This window comes from Balaenoptera physalus, assembly GCF_965194825.1.
Source record: "Balaenoptera physalus genome assembly, chromosome: 2".
Classification (NCBI taxonomy): Eukaryota; Metazoa; Chordata; class Mammalia; order Artiodactyla; family Balaenopteridae; genus Balaenoptera; species Balaenoptera physalus.
This window is the reverse complement of record NC_138883.1, coordinates 108899300-108913949: the sequence shown is the minus strand read 5'-3', so window position 1 is coordinate 108913949 and position 14650 is coordinate 108899300. Positions and strand designations below refer to the sequence as shown.

General features: G+C 48.4%; 1 protein-coding gene across 3 annotated transcripts in view; it reads left to right on the top strand.

Annotated features, from left to right (window-relative positions):
* DAPK2 (death associated protein kinase 2) overlaps window positions 1-14650 on the top strand; it is a 122574-nt gene that overhangs the window by 86433 nt on the left and 21491 nt on the right. For all 3 annotated transcript variants that reach the window (XM_082447195.1, XM_082447193.1, XM_082447194.1), the window contains exon 5: window positions 9716-9845. In XM_082447195.1, the coding sequence (XP_082303321.1) occupies window positions 9716-9845 (130 nt within the window). The remainder of the gene's footprint in view (window positions 1-9715; window positions 9846-14650) is intronic.

Genomic DNA, 14650 nt, shown 5'->3' with positions numbered 1-14650 from the left:
TCCTGGAAGTAGTAAGTTTTAAGTATTTTAAATATAATTTAATTGAATATGAGTTTCTATAATTTAATTTTTAATATTAAAATAATATTCTTACATAGCTCAGTTTAACAACTGGCTTACAACATTCCTGCAAGTTTAACAGCAGGCTCTCATGAGCCGGTAGACATCAACGTTAGCCCTCCCCCGGCTCTCTGAGACTCTGTTGGTGAAAGCATTTCAGGACAGTGCTACCTGCAGGCCGGCTGTGGTGGTGGCAGCAGTGGTGTAACAATAATAATGGCAGCCAACATTTATTGAGGGCTGTAGTAAATGTGCAGACTCTTCTCTGAGTGCTCTGCATGTGTTTACTCCTTTTATCCACATGACGACCCTATGAGGGAGGTTCCATGGTCATGGCCATTTTATAGAAAGGGGAGGTTGCTCAAAGGCTCCTAGGTTTTCTTGTGCCTCCTCAGACCCTTTGCCATGTTAACATTCCCGTTTTGTAGATGAGGGGCCGAGGATCAGAGAGGTGAATGACTTGCCGAGGTCACACAGCTAGCCTGGGGCAGAAGTAGGGTTCAACCCAAGTCTGGGGACTTCCCTGGTGGCGCAGTGGTTAAGAATCCACCTGCCAATGCAGGGAACACAGGTTCGAGCCCTGGTCCAGGAAGATCCCACATGCTGCGGAGCAACTAATCCCGTGTGCCACAACTACTGAGCCCACGTGCCACAACTACTGAGCCCACACGCCACAACTACTGAATCCCGCGCGCCTAGAGCCCGTGCTCCACAACGAGAGAAGCCACCGCAATGAGAAGCCTGAGCACCACAACGAAGAGTAGCCCCCGCTCACTGCAACTAGAGAAAGCCCGCGCGCAGCAAGGAAGACCCAACTCAGCCAAAAGTTAATAAATAAACAAATAAACAAATAAGTTAATTTATTTATTAAAAAAACTCAAGTCTGTCCAATGAGAGGGCCCTCTTTAGTGCTGGTTCCCCAAACACTGGGCACTGTATGATTTTGACTTTCTTGCAGAGCTTGCTTTAGAATACCAATTCTGGAGCCTCACTCCTGGTGGGTTGATTTAATTGCTTTGGTATTTTTAACACAGTCCCCAGGGGATTCCAATGGGTAACTAGCTCAGATGGGCCCCAAAGCGCAGCTTGGGGCTCAGAATGCCTGAATTCAGGCCCAGGTTCCTCACTGGTTAAATGGAGGCTCCGGCCATCCACAGCTTGGCGGCTGTGAAGAATAAGGTGATGTGTGGGGAGAGCGCAAGGCAAATGCTGGTTGTCGTGTGGCACAGACCAGGGAGCCAGCATTGCTGATTGGCCCAAGGCTGAAATCCAGTGGTCCTAGAATGGCCTTGTAAGTGAATTTTTATTTCCCTCCCTCTACCCAATAAGAGCACAGAGACAGTAGGTAGTGGTTTTCTCTGACTTTACCAGGCAGGGCTTCTAGAACCATGCAGCAGCCTCCCATAGAGGAGCAGGCCGCGAGTGAATGTCCAGAAGCTGTGGTTTAACAAATTCAGTGCAACTGGGTTGGGGTCCTTCCCTAAGATGTGCGTTTTCTAGGAAAAACATGGAGCTGGAGGGACTTCCCTGGTGGTCCAGTGGTTAAGAATCCACCTTCCAATGCAGGTTACAAGGGTTCGATCCCTGGTCGGGGAACTAAGATCCCACATGCTGCGGGGCAACTAAGCCTGCGCGCCTCAACTAGAGAGCCTGCATGCCGCAAACTACAGAGCCCACGTGCTGTGGAGCTGGTGCGCCACAACTACAGAGCGCTGAAACTAGAGAGAAACCCACGCCGCAACGAAGAGCCCAAGCATTCTGGAGCTTGTGCACCGCAACGAAGATCCCATGTGCCACAACTAAGACCTGATGCAGCCAAAAAAAAAAGAAAAAAAAAAGAGGAACGCATCAGTTAAAAAAAGAAAGAAAAACATGGAGCTGGACCAGCAAGCTGGTGAGTTACCAGAGCCGAGATGGAAATGCCAGCTTTGCCAGCCGGCAGGGGTGATCTAAGTGGGCACCCTTACATCAGCTAGAGGAAGCGAGGCAACATGGGAGAGGGGAGAGCACACAGGCATCTTGGGCAAGCATTTAGGCATCTTGGGCAAGCGTTTAACCTCTCTGAGCCTCGACTTCTTCATCTGTAAAATGGGGTGATGACACTACCTGCCTCAGTGAGAATCAAGTAAGAGGTGTGTAAACGCTTCGTAAACTGAGTGCTGTAGGTTTTGCTATGCGTGAAACTTCAGATTGGGTGCCTTTGGCATCACAGGAAGAGCAGGCCCTGCCCTCAGCAAGTGTGCCGTCTAGTGGGGGAGGCAAGACTAACACATAAAGGTCTTGGCAGTGCTTGGTGCTGCAGGTCAAGATTGCTGCACGAGTGTGGAGCTGGGAGAAGGAAGGAGGGCTGGGCTGGGTATTCAGATGATGCTTCCTGGAGAAGATAGCATTTTGACTGGGCCTGGAAAGATGGGTAAGAGTTCAATAGGCAGATGATAAAGACCTCTGGAAAGGAGCGGCAAGATCAGGAAAATAAGCACGGAGATGATGACAACGGCTACAGGCCCCTTTATATGCCTTGTTTGATCCTCTTAGTAACGCTCTTGAGGTAGGATTTATTGTTACTCCTAATTTACAAGTGAGAAGCCTGTGGCTGAGAGAGGTTAAGTAACTTGCCTGGTGTCAGACTGCGGGTAAATGGCAAAACTGGGATTCGAACCCAGGTTCTAAGGCTCTTAGTCATTATCTATGTTGACTCCCTAAAAGCAGGTTGTGCAAGAGACGCACATATGACTGCGCCGATTCTTTCATTCCTTTACCTGGTAAGCCGTTCCTGAGCACCTACTACATTGCAGCCCCTCTTGGGTGCGAGGGATGGAAAAGAGGCAAAGCCCCTGTCCTCCTCTGTGGGGCCTCAGCTTAGTGGGGAGAGCACATGTAAGGGAGTAGTTGTAGTGCAGTTGATTCTCTGCCAGAGGTATGTCCGTGTACCTTGCAGGCCCTTGGGTAGAAGCAAATAGCTGTGTGTGTTGGCGGGGAGGGGGTCACAGAAGATGTTCCAGTGGGGAAGTGTTGGAGCTGGGTGGTGAGAGGGGAGGAAGCTTATCAGGAAGGCATTCCAGCAGAGTGAACTGAAGGTTGGGGTGCAGGTGATGAAGGTCCGCTGGCATGTAGCAGAGGGTGTGCTGTCCAGAGGTGGGAGGGCCTTGAATGTCAATGAAGGTGGATGTTGGGCCCGGGCCACACTGGAGCCTGGTGGGGAAGGGCTGCCTGTGGTCTCATCTACAGTGTGCTGGGGGGTGGCGGGGGGGGAATTTGCTGCAGCACCATGGAAACCTGCCTACAGAGGCCTGGCAGCATGCGGCCCTGCTTTCTCAGGTTGCCCAGCACTTGCTGAATAACCTGGGACTGTGCTTGACATTTCCAGGGAAGGTTCTTAGACAGCTTCCTTGTCCCCATAGCACAGACCTGGCTGGGCTCCAGCTCTGCTGAGCTGAGCAGCCTCACCTGGTGATGGGCAGGCCATGCAGGCACCTGGAGAGGGCACTGGGCTGAGGGTCAGCAGACTTGGGCTCTGCTCTTTGCTTGGTATCCTTGGCAGTTTCTTGACTTCTCTGGGCAGCTCTGCAGCATGAAGGGACTAAACGGTCTCTGAGGTCCCTTGCAGCCCCAACATTGTGAGTCTGGGGGTGAAACAGGGTGGGGGGAGGGAAGCAGAAGATGAGTGGGGGAGGAGGCAGGTCTGCGAAGGGCATGTTCTTCAGATTCAGCAGGGATTCAGTAAAGTTCCCAGGAATGACTGTTGTCACTGCTGCATCCCTGAAAGGAGAGAGCAAACATAGCCACCCTGCTCTGAAATCTCCTTGGGCACCGCTCCTTACATGGACCATCTCCCTGAATTCTCAGAACACTGTATGCCTTGGTAGGTGTTCCCATTTTGCAGATGGGGAAACCAAGCCTCCAAGAGGTCCAATGACTTTGCTCAGGTTTCACTGTGAGAGGTAGAGGTAGAATTTGAACCCAGGCCTGACTCTAAGCTCTGGTCTTTGGCACCTTACTTGATAGATCCCCTGAGGCTGCCTTCATCCTGCAGGGACTCTTAGACATGCTGTACCAGGCCAGTAGGGATCACCCGACAAGGGTGCCCCCTGGAGGATCAGCTTCCAGATGGCACCATAGTAGGTGCCTCAGGCCAGATCCACTGGGCTGCTAAAGGGCACATTGGCCCACAGCTGTCTGCCTGATGGGCTGAGCTGGTGGCTTTATTTTAACAGGTGGGGAAAATTTCATCTCCTGGTGGCTATGCCCTGGGCCCTGGGCTCGGCAGTGGCAGCATCTATGGAAACGTGATCCCCTCCTCCAGCCATGCTTTGGAGGTGACATCAGGTGTGTGGGTGAAGTATTTGGTTGAAGTAAATAAAGCTGGAGGAGAATGACAGGAGTGAGGGAGTGTGGATGGGCTCGCACTATCCCAAGGGCAGTCTGGCTTGGCAGTCTGCTTTTCCTTCCTGCCCTGGAACCAGGAGACCTGAGGCTTTGCGGGTCCTGCCTTGGGGCCCAGAGGAGAGGGAATTGGCCCAGCCAGCTTGGAGGATGGGCCACCTGGCAGCTACAGGGCCTAGAGCTTGAAGAGGCTTTGGCTATCATCCAGGGTCTATTTTGGAGTTGGGAGACAGAGGCCCAGAGAGAGGAAGTAGCCTGCTTAAGCTCACACAGCCTTGGGTGGTGGAGTTGAAATTGGAATTTCCCAATACCCAGGCCTGGGCTCTTTTCCACCACCCTACCCTGTTTGGGGAGCGGGAAAGCAAAGAAGCTTAGACCAAACCCTTGGGGGAACTGCCTCTTTGCTGCCCTCAGACCACCCTTCAGACCCTCCCTGAGTCCCTTTTCCCTCCTGATGCAGCCCTATACCAGCGCTGTGGGGAGGCGTGCTCTCGGGCGCCCCTAGTGGTCGAGGGCCTCCATGGTGCAGAAACGGAAGAGCCACTAGCCCCCAATTCCTTCAGTTCACATCAGCAAATTGTTATGAAACATGCAGGATGCAAGACACCATAGGGGATGCCAGGAACCTTAAAAATGATTGAAATTTTCCCAAGGAGGCTACCACCCCGGAAAGCTGCATCATGATACGAGAGACAGCCTGCAACTAGGGCCACTCACTCGTAAGCATGTTCGGTGCTGAGGGGGTTAGAGCACAAGGTCAGGGGCTGCTTCATTGAAAAGCAAGGGAATAAAAGGAGGCAGAGATAGGGAATAGGCTCTGAAAGTGTGAGAAAGAGTAGGAAGGGCATTCTAGGCAAGAGGAAGAGCCAGAGTAAAGGATGGAATAGAGATGTCGTCCTGGGCCTGGTAATGCTCACCCTGAGGTGATATAGGACAGGTGCAGGCAAGTGATGGGCAGTGAGGCTGGAAAGTGCAGAGGCTCAGATGCCTCAAATATCAGGCAGGGCATTTGGACTTTCTCTGGTGGTCAGTAGGACCACTGAAGATATTTAACCAAATAGGGTGCTGTGGTGGAGAGGGCAGGAGCTGGACTTCCCGGGAAGCTCATCCTGACTCTGCCATTATGAGCCATTGGACCTTGGGTACATGCTTTATCATTCTAGGCCTCTGTTTCCTCATCTGTGGAATGGGGTTGATAATAGTACCTACCACTCAGGGTGGCTGCAAGGATGACGTAGAGCACTAGCGCAATGCCTGCCTTGGTAGATGTACAGTAAATGTCAGTCCCTGCCTTCTTCCTTGCCTCATCAGATTATTACTGGAGGTTGGGATAGCAAGAAGGAAGCCTTGCTGAAAGTCGGAGAAGCTGCAGATATGGGGTCCAGATCCCCTGGCCAGCCTAGAATCTCCTTGGTAGCCTGGGCAGGGAGTAGGAAGCATTGGTGGCAGGGAGCCTGTGACCTCTGTGTACTCCCAGTCAGGGCTGGTCTGAGCTGAAGGTGCATCTGGTCCAAATGATCCAACTTGCGAGTAGTGAGTGAGGTGGGGACAAGGACCCAGGTCTCCGCCACCTAGCAGAGCATTCCTGCTGTACTGGGGCCACCTCCCAGCCTGAAACCCCTAGACCCCCATCACCTTATGCAGACCTATCTTGGGACTCTCTTTGACAGGACCTCTGTTTCCTCACTGAAATGAGGAGGTTCAGCCCAGGAGGTCCTGACGCTTCTTTCTGAGTCTCTGGACACAGCACAAGGGCCAGGCCAAGGGCGGGGCTTGGGCTGCTCACCAGGGTGAAAGCATCACAGGAAGAAAGGCATCCTGGGATGGGAAACAGGTGTCGGGGCAAGAAAATAGCTGTGCCTGAGCCAGGGTGCGAATTTGCCCCAGGCTGCTAGGCCCAAGCTGCATTCCCACTTCTTCCTGGGATAGAGTCCCAGGACCCTCGAGAAGCAGGGAAGGGGGACCATTTAGTCTAGTGGTTAGGAGCACAGGCTTTGGAGTCGGACAAGTAGAGGTTAAACTCCCTGGTCCATGAGTCAGTATTTTGTCAGTTTTGGTTTCTTTTCCTAAGAAAGAGGAATGATAAACACCCACCGTATAAGGTAGTGAGAGGGTCAGTGAGGTATAAAGTATGTCATGTGCCTGGTTAGCACTGGACCTGCACATTGTAGGGATTTACTAAATGGCGCCTGTCTTCACTCGGGGAACATTTACTGAGCACCTGGTGGATGTCAGGCTCCATGCTAACCTTTGGGTAGTTGATAGGAGTTAAACCCTCGGGAAGCTCTTAGCCCAGTGGGGCAGACAGGTCAGTAAACTGACAAGCTCGAGGCAGTGGGAAAAGCACTGAAATAGGGGAAGTGCAAGGTTTGATGGGAACTGGGGAAGTGGCGGGTGTGGGGAGAAGGGGTGGCTTTCTGGAGGAGGTACTATTTTTGCTGAAATGTGAATAGGAATTAGCCAGGTTGGGGGTAGGGACAGTGCAGGGAGAGTGGCCCACGCAGGGGAGCAGTCACCTGCTGTGTGATAGGTTCTTGGGGTGGGGCAGGGGACAGATGGGACTCAGGTGAGAAAACGTGGCCTTGCACGGAGGTTCTCACAAGCCAGTGGAGAGGCTGTTTCCCCTGGACTGTGGGCCACCGAGGTGGGAGGATGCGAGGCAAGGACGCTTCTCACTTCTTAGGGAGAACCTCCTGGGATTCTCCCAGGGATTCTCCAGGAATGCCTGGGAGAATCCTGCCTCCAATTGTTCCTCCTTCCTTCCTGTGGGGTCCCTGCCCCCCGTCCCTACTGCCCCCCAGTCTTGGGGCCCACCAGGGCTAGTGTGTCTGCCTCTGTCCACTGCGGCTCCCAGCCCTGTTCAGCAGGTTTTGGGTGGTGGTCAGGAGGACCCGGGCCGGGCCCCTCAGCCCCAGGGAGAAGCCTCAGGGCCGTTCCCAGGAAGAGAGAAGTTCCCAAAAGGTGGCTGAGGAACGTGGTGGAATGGAGGGAGGAGAAGCCCCCTGCTCAGGAGATGGTGGGCAGCGGGGAGGGTACAGCTCACCACATGGGGTGCCAGCATGCTTGGGGTCCCTGGGCAGCCACCGGAGGGCCGGGTCAGGGCACTGGAGGGGGCCCCCAGCCTGCATCCTGTGTCCTGACCTCCCCCTGCCCTCACTCTCCTTTCTGCAGAGTGTAAGGAGTTGCCCTGCCTTGGGAAAGGACTTTGACACATTTTCAAAATAAGCTGAGAGAAATCTCCAGAGGGGGAAAAGAATAAACACACTTTTAAAATGCAAAAGGAAACATATTATATTGTTTTTTTAAAAAAGGAAAAAAAAGGAGGGATTCCTCATCCAACTCACTTGAGTGAAAGTTTCCAGCCACTGTGAAGTGAGGTCACAGAGACCAGGGAGCCGGGAAGTTCAGGATGGGAACACCTGGGGTGTCTTCAACGCAGATTCAGAATCAGTTCAGCCAACTTTTAGGGCCACCCTCCACCTGCCGCCTCTGAGCTCTGCGCTGTGGGGGCGGAGATGCAAAGACCTGAATCCTCCCTCCAGCTGAGGGTCCAGTAGGGCATCGAGGACAGACATCGAGGACTGTCGGACAAGAGAGAGTGTGACAACTGTCATAACAGAAAGGTTCCAATGAGCATGAAGGGGCCCCGGGGGAGGGAGGGTTCACGTCTGTGGGTGGGGAGGAAGACTCAGTGCTGCTGAGGAAAGGTTTCAAGGAAGAGGTGGACTGAGTTAGCCTTTGAAGCCTGGCTAGGATTTCAGTGGGCAGAGATTGAGCAGAGGCTTTCCAGGTAGGGCAGATGATGAGAGCAAAAGTGCAAGGTGGGAAATTCTCCAGTACTTTGAGAAACAGGGACATTCAGTTTTCTTAAACACTTATTTATTTACTTATCTATTGATTTAAAACCGCTTTATTGAGATTTATATGTCACCTAGCATGTAATACACCCATTTAAAGTCTACAATTTACAAAGTTGTACAACTAACACTGCAATCAATTTTAAAACATTTTCATCACCCCCAAAAGAAACCCCGTACCTATTAGCAGTCACTCCACAATCCCCTAGTCCTAGGCAACTCCTTATCTACTCTGTTTCTGTGGACTTGCCTATTCTGGATATCTTATATAAATGCAATCGTATAATCTGCGGTTTTTGGTGACTGATCTTTCACTTAGCACCATGTTTTCAAGGTTCATCCACGGTGTAGCATGTATCAGTACGTCATTCCTTTTTATTTTTTTCTCCGCCTTCATTCCTTTTTATGGCTGAATAGTATTCCACTGTATGGATGTACCACATTTTGTTTACCTACTCATCAGTTGATGGATATTTACGTTGCTTCCACTTTGGGACTATTATGAATATGCTGCTGTGAACATTTGTGTACCAGTTTTTGTGTAGATCTGTGTTTTCAAGGCATTCCATTTCAAATGGGATCTAGGATGGTCCTGGTAAGGAGCAGGAGGAAAGAAGATGAATCAGAGGGACTGCTCACCCACTGAGTGCCCTGAGTGGTTGGGTGGGAATGAGAAGGCTGGGCTCAGGATCCTGTTCTAGCCTCACTGGGAGCCTGGGCTTAGTGAGGCCAGGGCAGGGCTGTCCCCCCACCTACACACCCCCCCATTATTGTGTTAGATCTGGCAGCTGTTTTACTGGGCTGGGAATAGTCTGGGCAGCTGGTATTTTCCCTGGAAATTAGGTGTTTTTTTCCTGTGTCCCACCGAGGGCCAATGTTAGTTAAACATAGAGAAGTGTGAGCCACACTGTTAGTCTAGAGGAGGGGGGTGTTGTCCACAGGAAGCTGACAGGTCAGGGGAAAGAGGTGGTCAGGAAGATGGAGGTCAGTAAGCCATGTGTAAAGTGAGGCTACGTTGCAGTGCCCCTCCCCACCCACATAGACCCAGAGAGGCAGTGGTTTTGTTTACAGGAAATGCTGCAAGTATCTCCCTGGCCCCATTTGACAGATGGGGAAACAGAGGCACTGCATTAAAGGGATCTGCCATTCAGAGACAGAAACAGGATTAAAGCCAGAGTCTGGTTCTGCTGTCAGCAGCAGGTTTGGTAAAACCCAGGCCTTGCCCTTGGCGTTGTGGCTGTTTTTGAGTTCACAGGAGAAGACTGAGGACACAAAAACAAGAAAGTGTTTACGCGGTTTTGGTGTCCCAAAAAAGAACACCAAACCCCACCCCAAAACCAAAGCAAAAACATAAAATAGGGCTTTAATTACCATCTTTTCTTTTATCCCTTTTCTTCTCTTTTTTTGTTCTCCAGCCAGAAAACATTATGTTGTTGGACAAGAATATTCCCATTCCACACATCAAGCTGATTGACTTTGGCCTGGCTCATGAAATAGAAGATGGAGTTGAATTTAAGAACATTTTTGGGACGCCAGAATTTGTTGGTGAGTTTTAGGCCTGTTTCTCTCCCAACTGAGAATCTGGGATCAAGAGGTAGAGAAATCCCAGTAGCAAACCCTGCGTCTGGGACTGTGGCCTGTGGGCTGAGAGATGATGCCTTGGAGACCCCCTAGAAATCTAATGGGTGGGGAAGGAAATGTCTCACTGGCCTCTGGATGAGGGTCCAGGTGCTGGCTTTGAGCGCCCAGTGGGGCAGTGAGAGGCCAGGTGGGGCTAGAGGCCTTTGCAGAGTTAAATCCTCCCAGAGCTGGCTCCACTGCCTGCTCTTAGAAGAGATTATGAACATTTAAAATTACCTCGCCCTCTTGCATTCCCATAAACTCAACCTTTTCTGGAGTAGCTTTTGATTTCCTGAAAAAGAGAAGGGAAATCATCTGCCAGATGCCAGATTCACCTGCTTGCCTCTCCTGTGTGCCTGGCCTTCATTCACGCACAGGAGGCCCAGCTCCAGCAGAGCCCTGGCGGCTCTGTCTTCCCTCTGTGGCTCTCAGCCTTGGCCCAGGCCTGGTGGGACTTGCACTACAGGTTGGGGGGAGGGGGGATGGTCATAAAGAAACAGCTTTGCAGAGGGGAAAGGAATGAGAGTTCAGAACCAACACCTCTCTGCTTTGGGAGTTGGAGTGGTCTTAGAGATGGAGGGAGGGAATGGTCTCCTCAAAGCCTGGGAGCTCAAACTTCTGACCACAGTCTAATCAAAAAGGAAGACGGGATGCGTCAGAACATCCACCCTGATAGATTTTCAGGCCACACATACCAGCTCTGCAGCCATTGTGAAATGAAACTGCAGAGGCCCCACAGACCCCCTGGCAGGGAAACCTTGCTGTGTGCCAGGCACTATGCCTGGTGCTCTACAGACATTGTCTAAATTAATCCTTATAGGATCTAATGAAGCAGATTTAAAATATCTTCTCCATCAAGTGCCTTGTTTAAGGCAAAACAACCGGTAGGTGGTAGAGCAGAGATTCAAAAACAGATACATCCAACATCAAAGCCTGTGCTCTTTCCATTAGACCACGTTGTCTCTATAAGAAGACCTTGCCCTCAAGGAGCATACAATTTAGTTTTGGAAACAAGACACCAAACCATCAAATAAGAGTGCTGAAAGGCTGTTTTCAGATCACATGATCTAGTTTAAATGTGGACTCGGAGAGCTAGGGGATTTGACTTAAGGTCAACCAATGGTTATTCTCCACTTACTATATGACAGACATTAGGTACTGGGGACACAGTGATGGTAAGAAGCCACACTCAGACTGGCACACCCAGGGTCACACAGTGAGTTGGTGGCAGGGCCAACTTGAACCTGGGGTGCAGGTGTCTAGTCTCAAACTTCATCCAAGATAGCAGTTGCTGCCCGCCATTCACATATGTGGTAAAAATGCATGTTTATTTAAGTTCATAGCAAGTGTTGAATGATAATAAATGGTTCAACTAGAAATTCAGGGCAGTCCTGGAAAAGGTGACACGAGACAAGATGTGGTTAAGTGTAAAGGGAGTGATATAGACAGCTCTGAAAGACTGTTCAGACAAGATATCCACTCTCACAAGGTCAGTGGGATCAGTCCTGGCCTTGAGTCAGTGAGGGACAAAGTGCTGGCGCTGTGGGTGTGGGAGGATCTAAGGGGGGTCGGGAAGGAGCCAGGGTAGAGGAGGTGCACGTCCTGGGTTCAGAGGTACAACAGCAGGGGTGAAGGGCCAGAATGAGTGCATTTATCAGGGACCATTCACTGCCCACTCTAGATGGATCAGAGGGTTTACACGGGCTGGCAGTGTCAGTGGGATATTGATGGGCGGAGCCAGACTGTGGAGGGTTTTTCCCAGTGGTATACTGGTAAATGTCTAACAACCAGGTCTCAACACAAAACAGAATACAACTCTAATTAGGTTGAATAGCATCTGCCAATTTCAACCTACCAACATGTTGTCACTGAATTCAGAGTTGGGCAAAGATGCACACAGTTGACTCTTGTGAGCCAGTGTGACACAGCTCCAGCCCAGAACTGGTCTTATTTGCACCTTACAGATATATAGGGTGGTTTCTCTAAGCCCCTGACCAAATTATGATGACTTCCTTTTCCCAAGATCTCTGAACACAGGTTATAACCACTCTTCCCTATTCCCACCATTCTTTGAAATTTTAACCTGAGACCAGGGTTAAGAAGTGTCAGCTTCTGGGAGTGTGGTGGACCAGGTCTTCCAAAAGGTCCTCTCACTACAAAACTGGATGCTTGAGAAAAATATTATTTTTCATGCAATTCTGGACTCATAGGAAGTAAGATAAACCTTTAAATGTAGTAAGTCCTTCAGCATCACTTGTCCTACCTTGAAAATCGAGTGAAATGAACGTAGAACTGGAGCTGTGAGCAACAAGAATATTCAATAGGAGGACCTCTCCTAAAGGCAAGTATACATATCAGCATTTATCAGAGACTAGCAAGATTTAGATGTTCAAGGATGTAGGATATTAAAATTATCAGATGTTGACTATAAAATAAATGGAATGTATATAGAAATAACAGGTAGACTCATAAGAATGAGCAGGCAACAAGAGACTCAAAAATGACCAGGCAAATTTTTAAAAGAACCAGATAGAACTTTAAGAAATTCAGTATATACTCATTGAAATTTAAAACTCAGTGGATGGGGCAAACAGCAGATTATACACAGCTGAGGAGAGAATTAAAGAATTGGAAGACTGAGCTGGAAAAAATCAGCTAGAATACCACAGAGTGACAAAGATATAGAAATATTAAAGAGAGGATAAGTGAAATAAGTTTAAAATAAGAAGCCTAACATAGGTCTATTTGGATTCCTGGGTGAGGGAATAAAGACAATACAGGAGCAATATCTGAATAGAACGGCTGAGAATTTTCAGAACTAATGTAAAAACATGCATCCCCAGATACAGAGAGGACAATGTATATCAATCAGAAAAAAACTCTATACCTAGACACATTATAGTTAAAGTACAGGGCACCAGATACAAAGAGACGATCTTAAAAATCAGCCGGAGAAAAAAGACAGGTTACCTACCAAAAACAAAAATAAACAAACAAAAACCAATAACTGGACTGACAGCATACTTCTCAAAACAACAATGGAAACCAATGTCCAATAGAATATAATCTCCAAAGAGCTGAGGAAAAATAAAAACCCCGTAACTGTGGAGAAACTATATTTCAAGAATGAAGGTAAAGATTCAGAAAAAAAGCAAAAACAAAAAAGAACAACAACAAAAAAGACAAAACAATAAAAACAGTTAACCTCCAGTAGACCTTCATTAGTGGAACTGCTAAAAGATGTATTTCTGAATTAGGGAAAATGACTCTGAAGGGAGTTCTCAATGCAAGCAGTAATAGGAGCAAAGAAATCAGTAAAACATTAGGCAAATATAATTATTTTCTTTCCTAAATAATGATAACGATGATGGTGATGATGAAGCTTTAATTGTAGGATTGAAAAAAAGAACTAGAAACTGAAGAAAATAATGTTAGCTAGGACAGAGTACTTGAAATTAGTGTTCTAAGTTTCTTGTGTTGTTAGAGGAGGGTCAAAATATTGATTTATGTTAGAATTTATTTGATATTCATAGTAAAGTCTCAGGGGTAGCCATTACAAAAATAGAAGTTGGGGAAAAAAACAATAAGAAAACTAACAAAAAGCGATTTTAAAAAAAAAGACAAGAAAAGATGAAAAACACAGATGAAAATGGACAAACAAAAGCACCTGAAGGACAGAAATGAGTGTGTATGTATATCGAGCAGATGAGCACTAGAAAGTGAGTTGTGGGCTTCCCTGGTGGCGCAGTGGTTGAGAATCTGCCTGCCAATGCAGGGGACACGGGTTTGAGCCCTGGTCTGGGAAGATCCCACATGCTGCGGAGCAACTGGGCCCGTGAGCCACAACTACTGAGCCTGCGCATCTGGAGCTTGTGCTCCACAACAAGAGAGGCTGCGATAGTGAGAGGCCCGCGCACCGCGATGAAGAGTGGCCCCCGCTTGCTGCAGCTAGAGAGAGCCCTCGCACAGAAACGAAGACCCAACACAGCCATAAATAAATAAATAAATAAATAAAATTTAAAAAAAAAAAAGAAAGAAATCTCCAGCACAAAACTTCACAAACCATTTAAAAAAAAAAAAAAAAAAGAAAGTGAGTTGTGCTCCTCAAACTCTCTATGGTGAACCACTTGAAAAAAAAAAGTCTATCCTGGACTGCTTGTTCAGTAAGATACAATAAAAATAAATTCCTAGAAAAGTGATCACAGTTTGAGTGTCCCAGCAATGTCAAATTGCTATGCAAGTCTCTAAATGCTTACTGTCAATTTCTGTACATATCTTGTCAGGACCAGTGACAGTCTGCAGACTGTTTGCCTGCAGACTGCACTTTGAATATCACTGTCCTAGAGAAAGTCTTTCATGTGGGTCTCAGGAGACAGGTACAAAAAATTTCATAGCAATGTGTTTCCAATAAAAGATAATAATATAATAAAAGAATAAAAGAAGTGGAAACCATCCAAATGATCACCAAGAGAATGACTAGAAGATGATCTATAGTCACACAATGGACTATTATATAGCAGTGAAGATGAAAAACCATGGATGAACATTCAGTGAATGCTAGAAGCATCATGTTGAGTGGGGAAAAAAAGTCAAGTGACAGTAGATCACATGCAGTATGGCATCATTTTTAGGAAGCTGAAAAGTAAGCCAGGAGAGTGGTTCCCTGCATCTGGGAGGGTGGGATGGGGGGCACATCCTATAGATGCAGAGGTTTTGATATTATTCTAGAT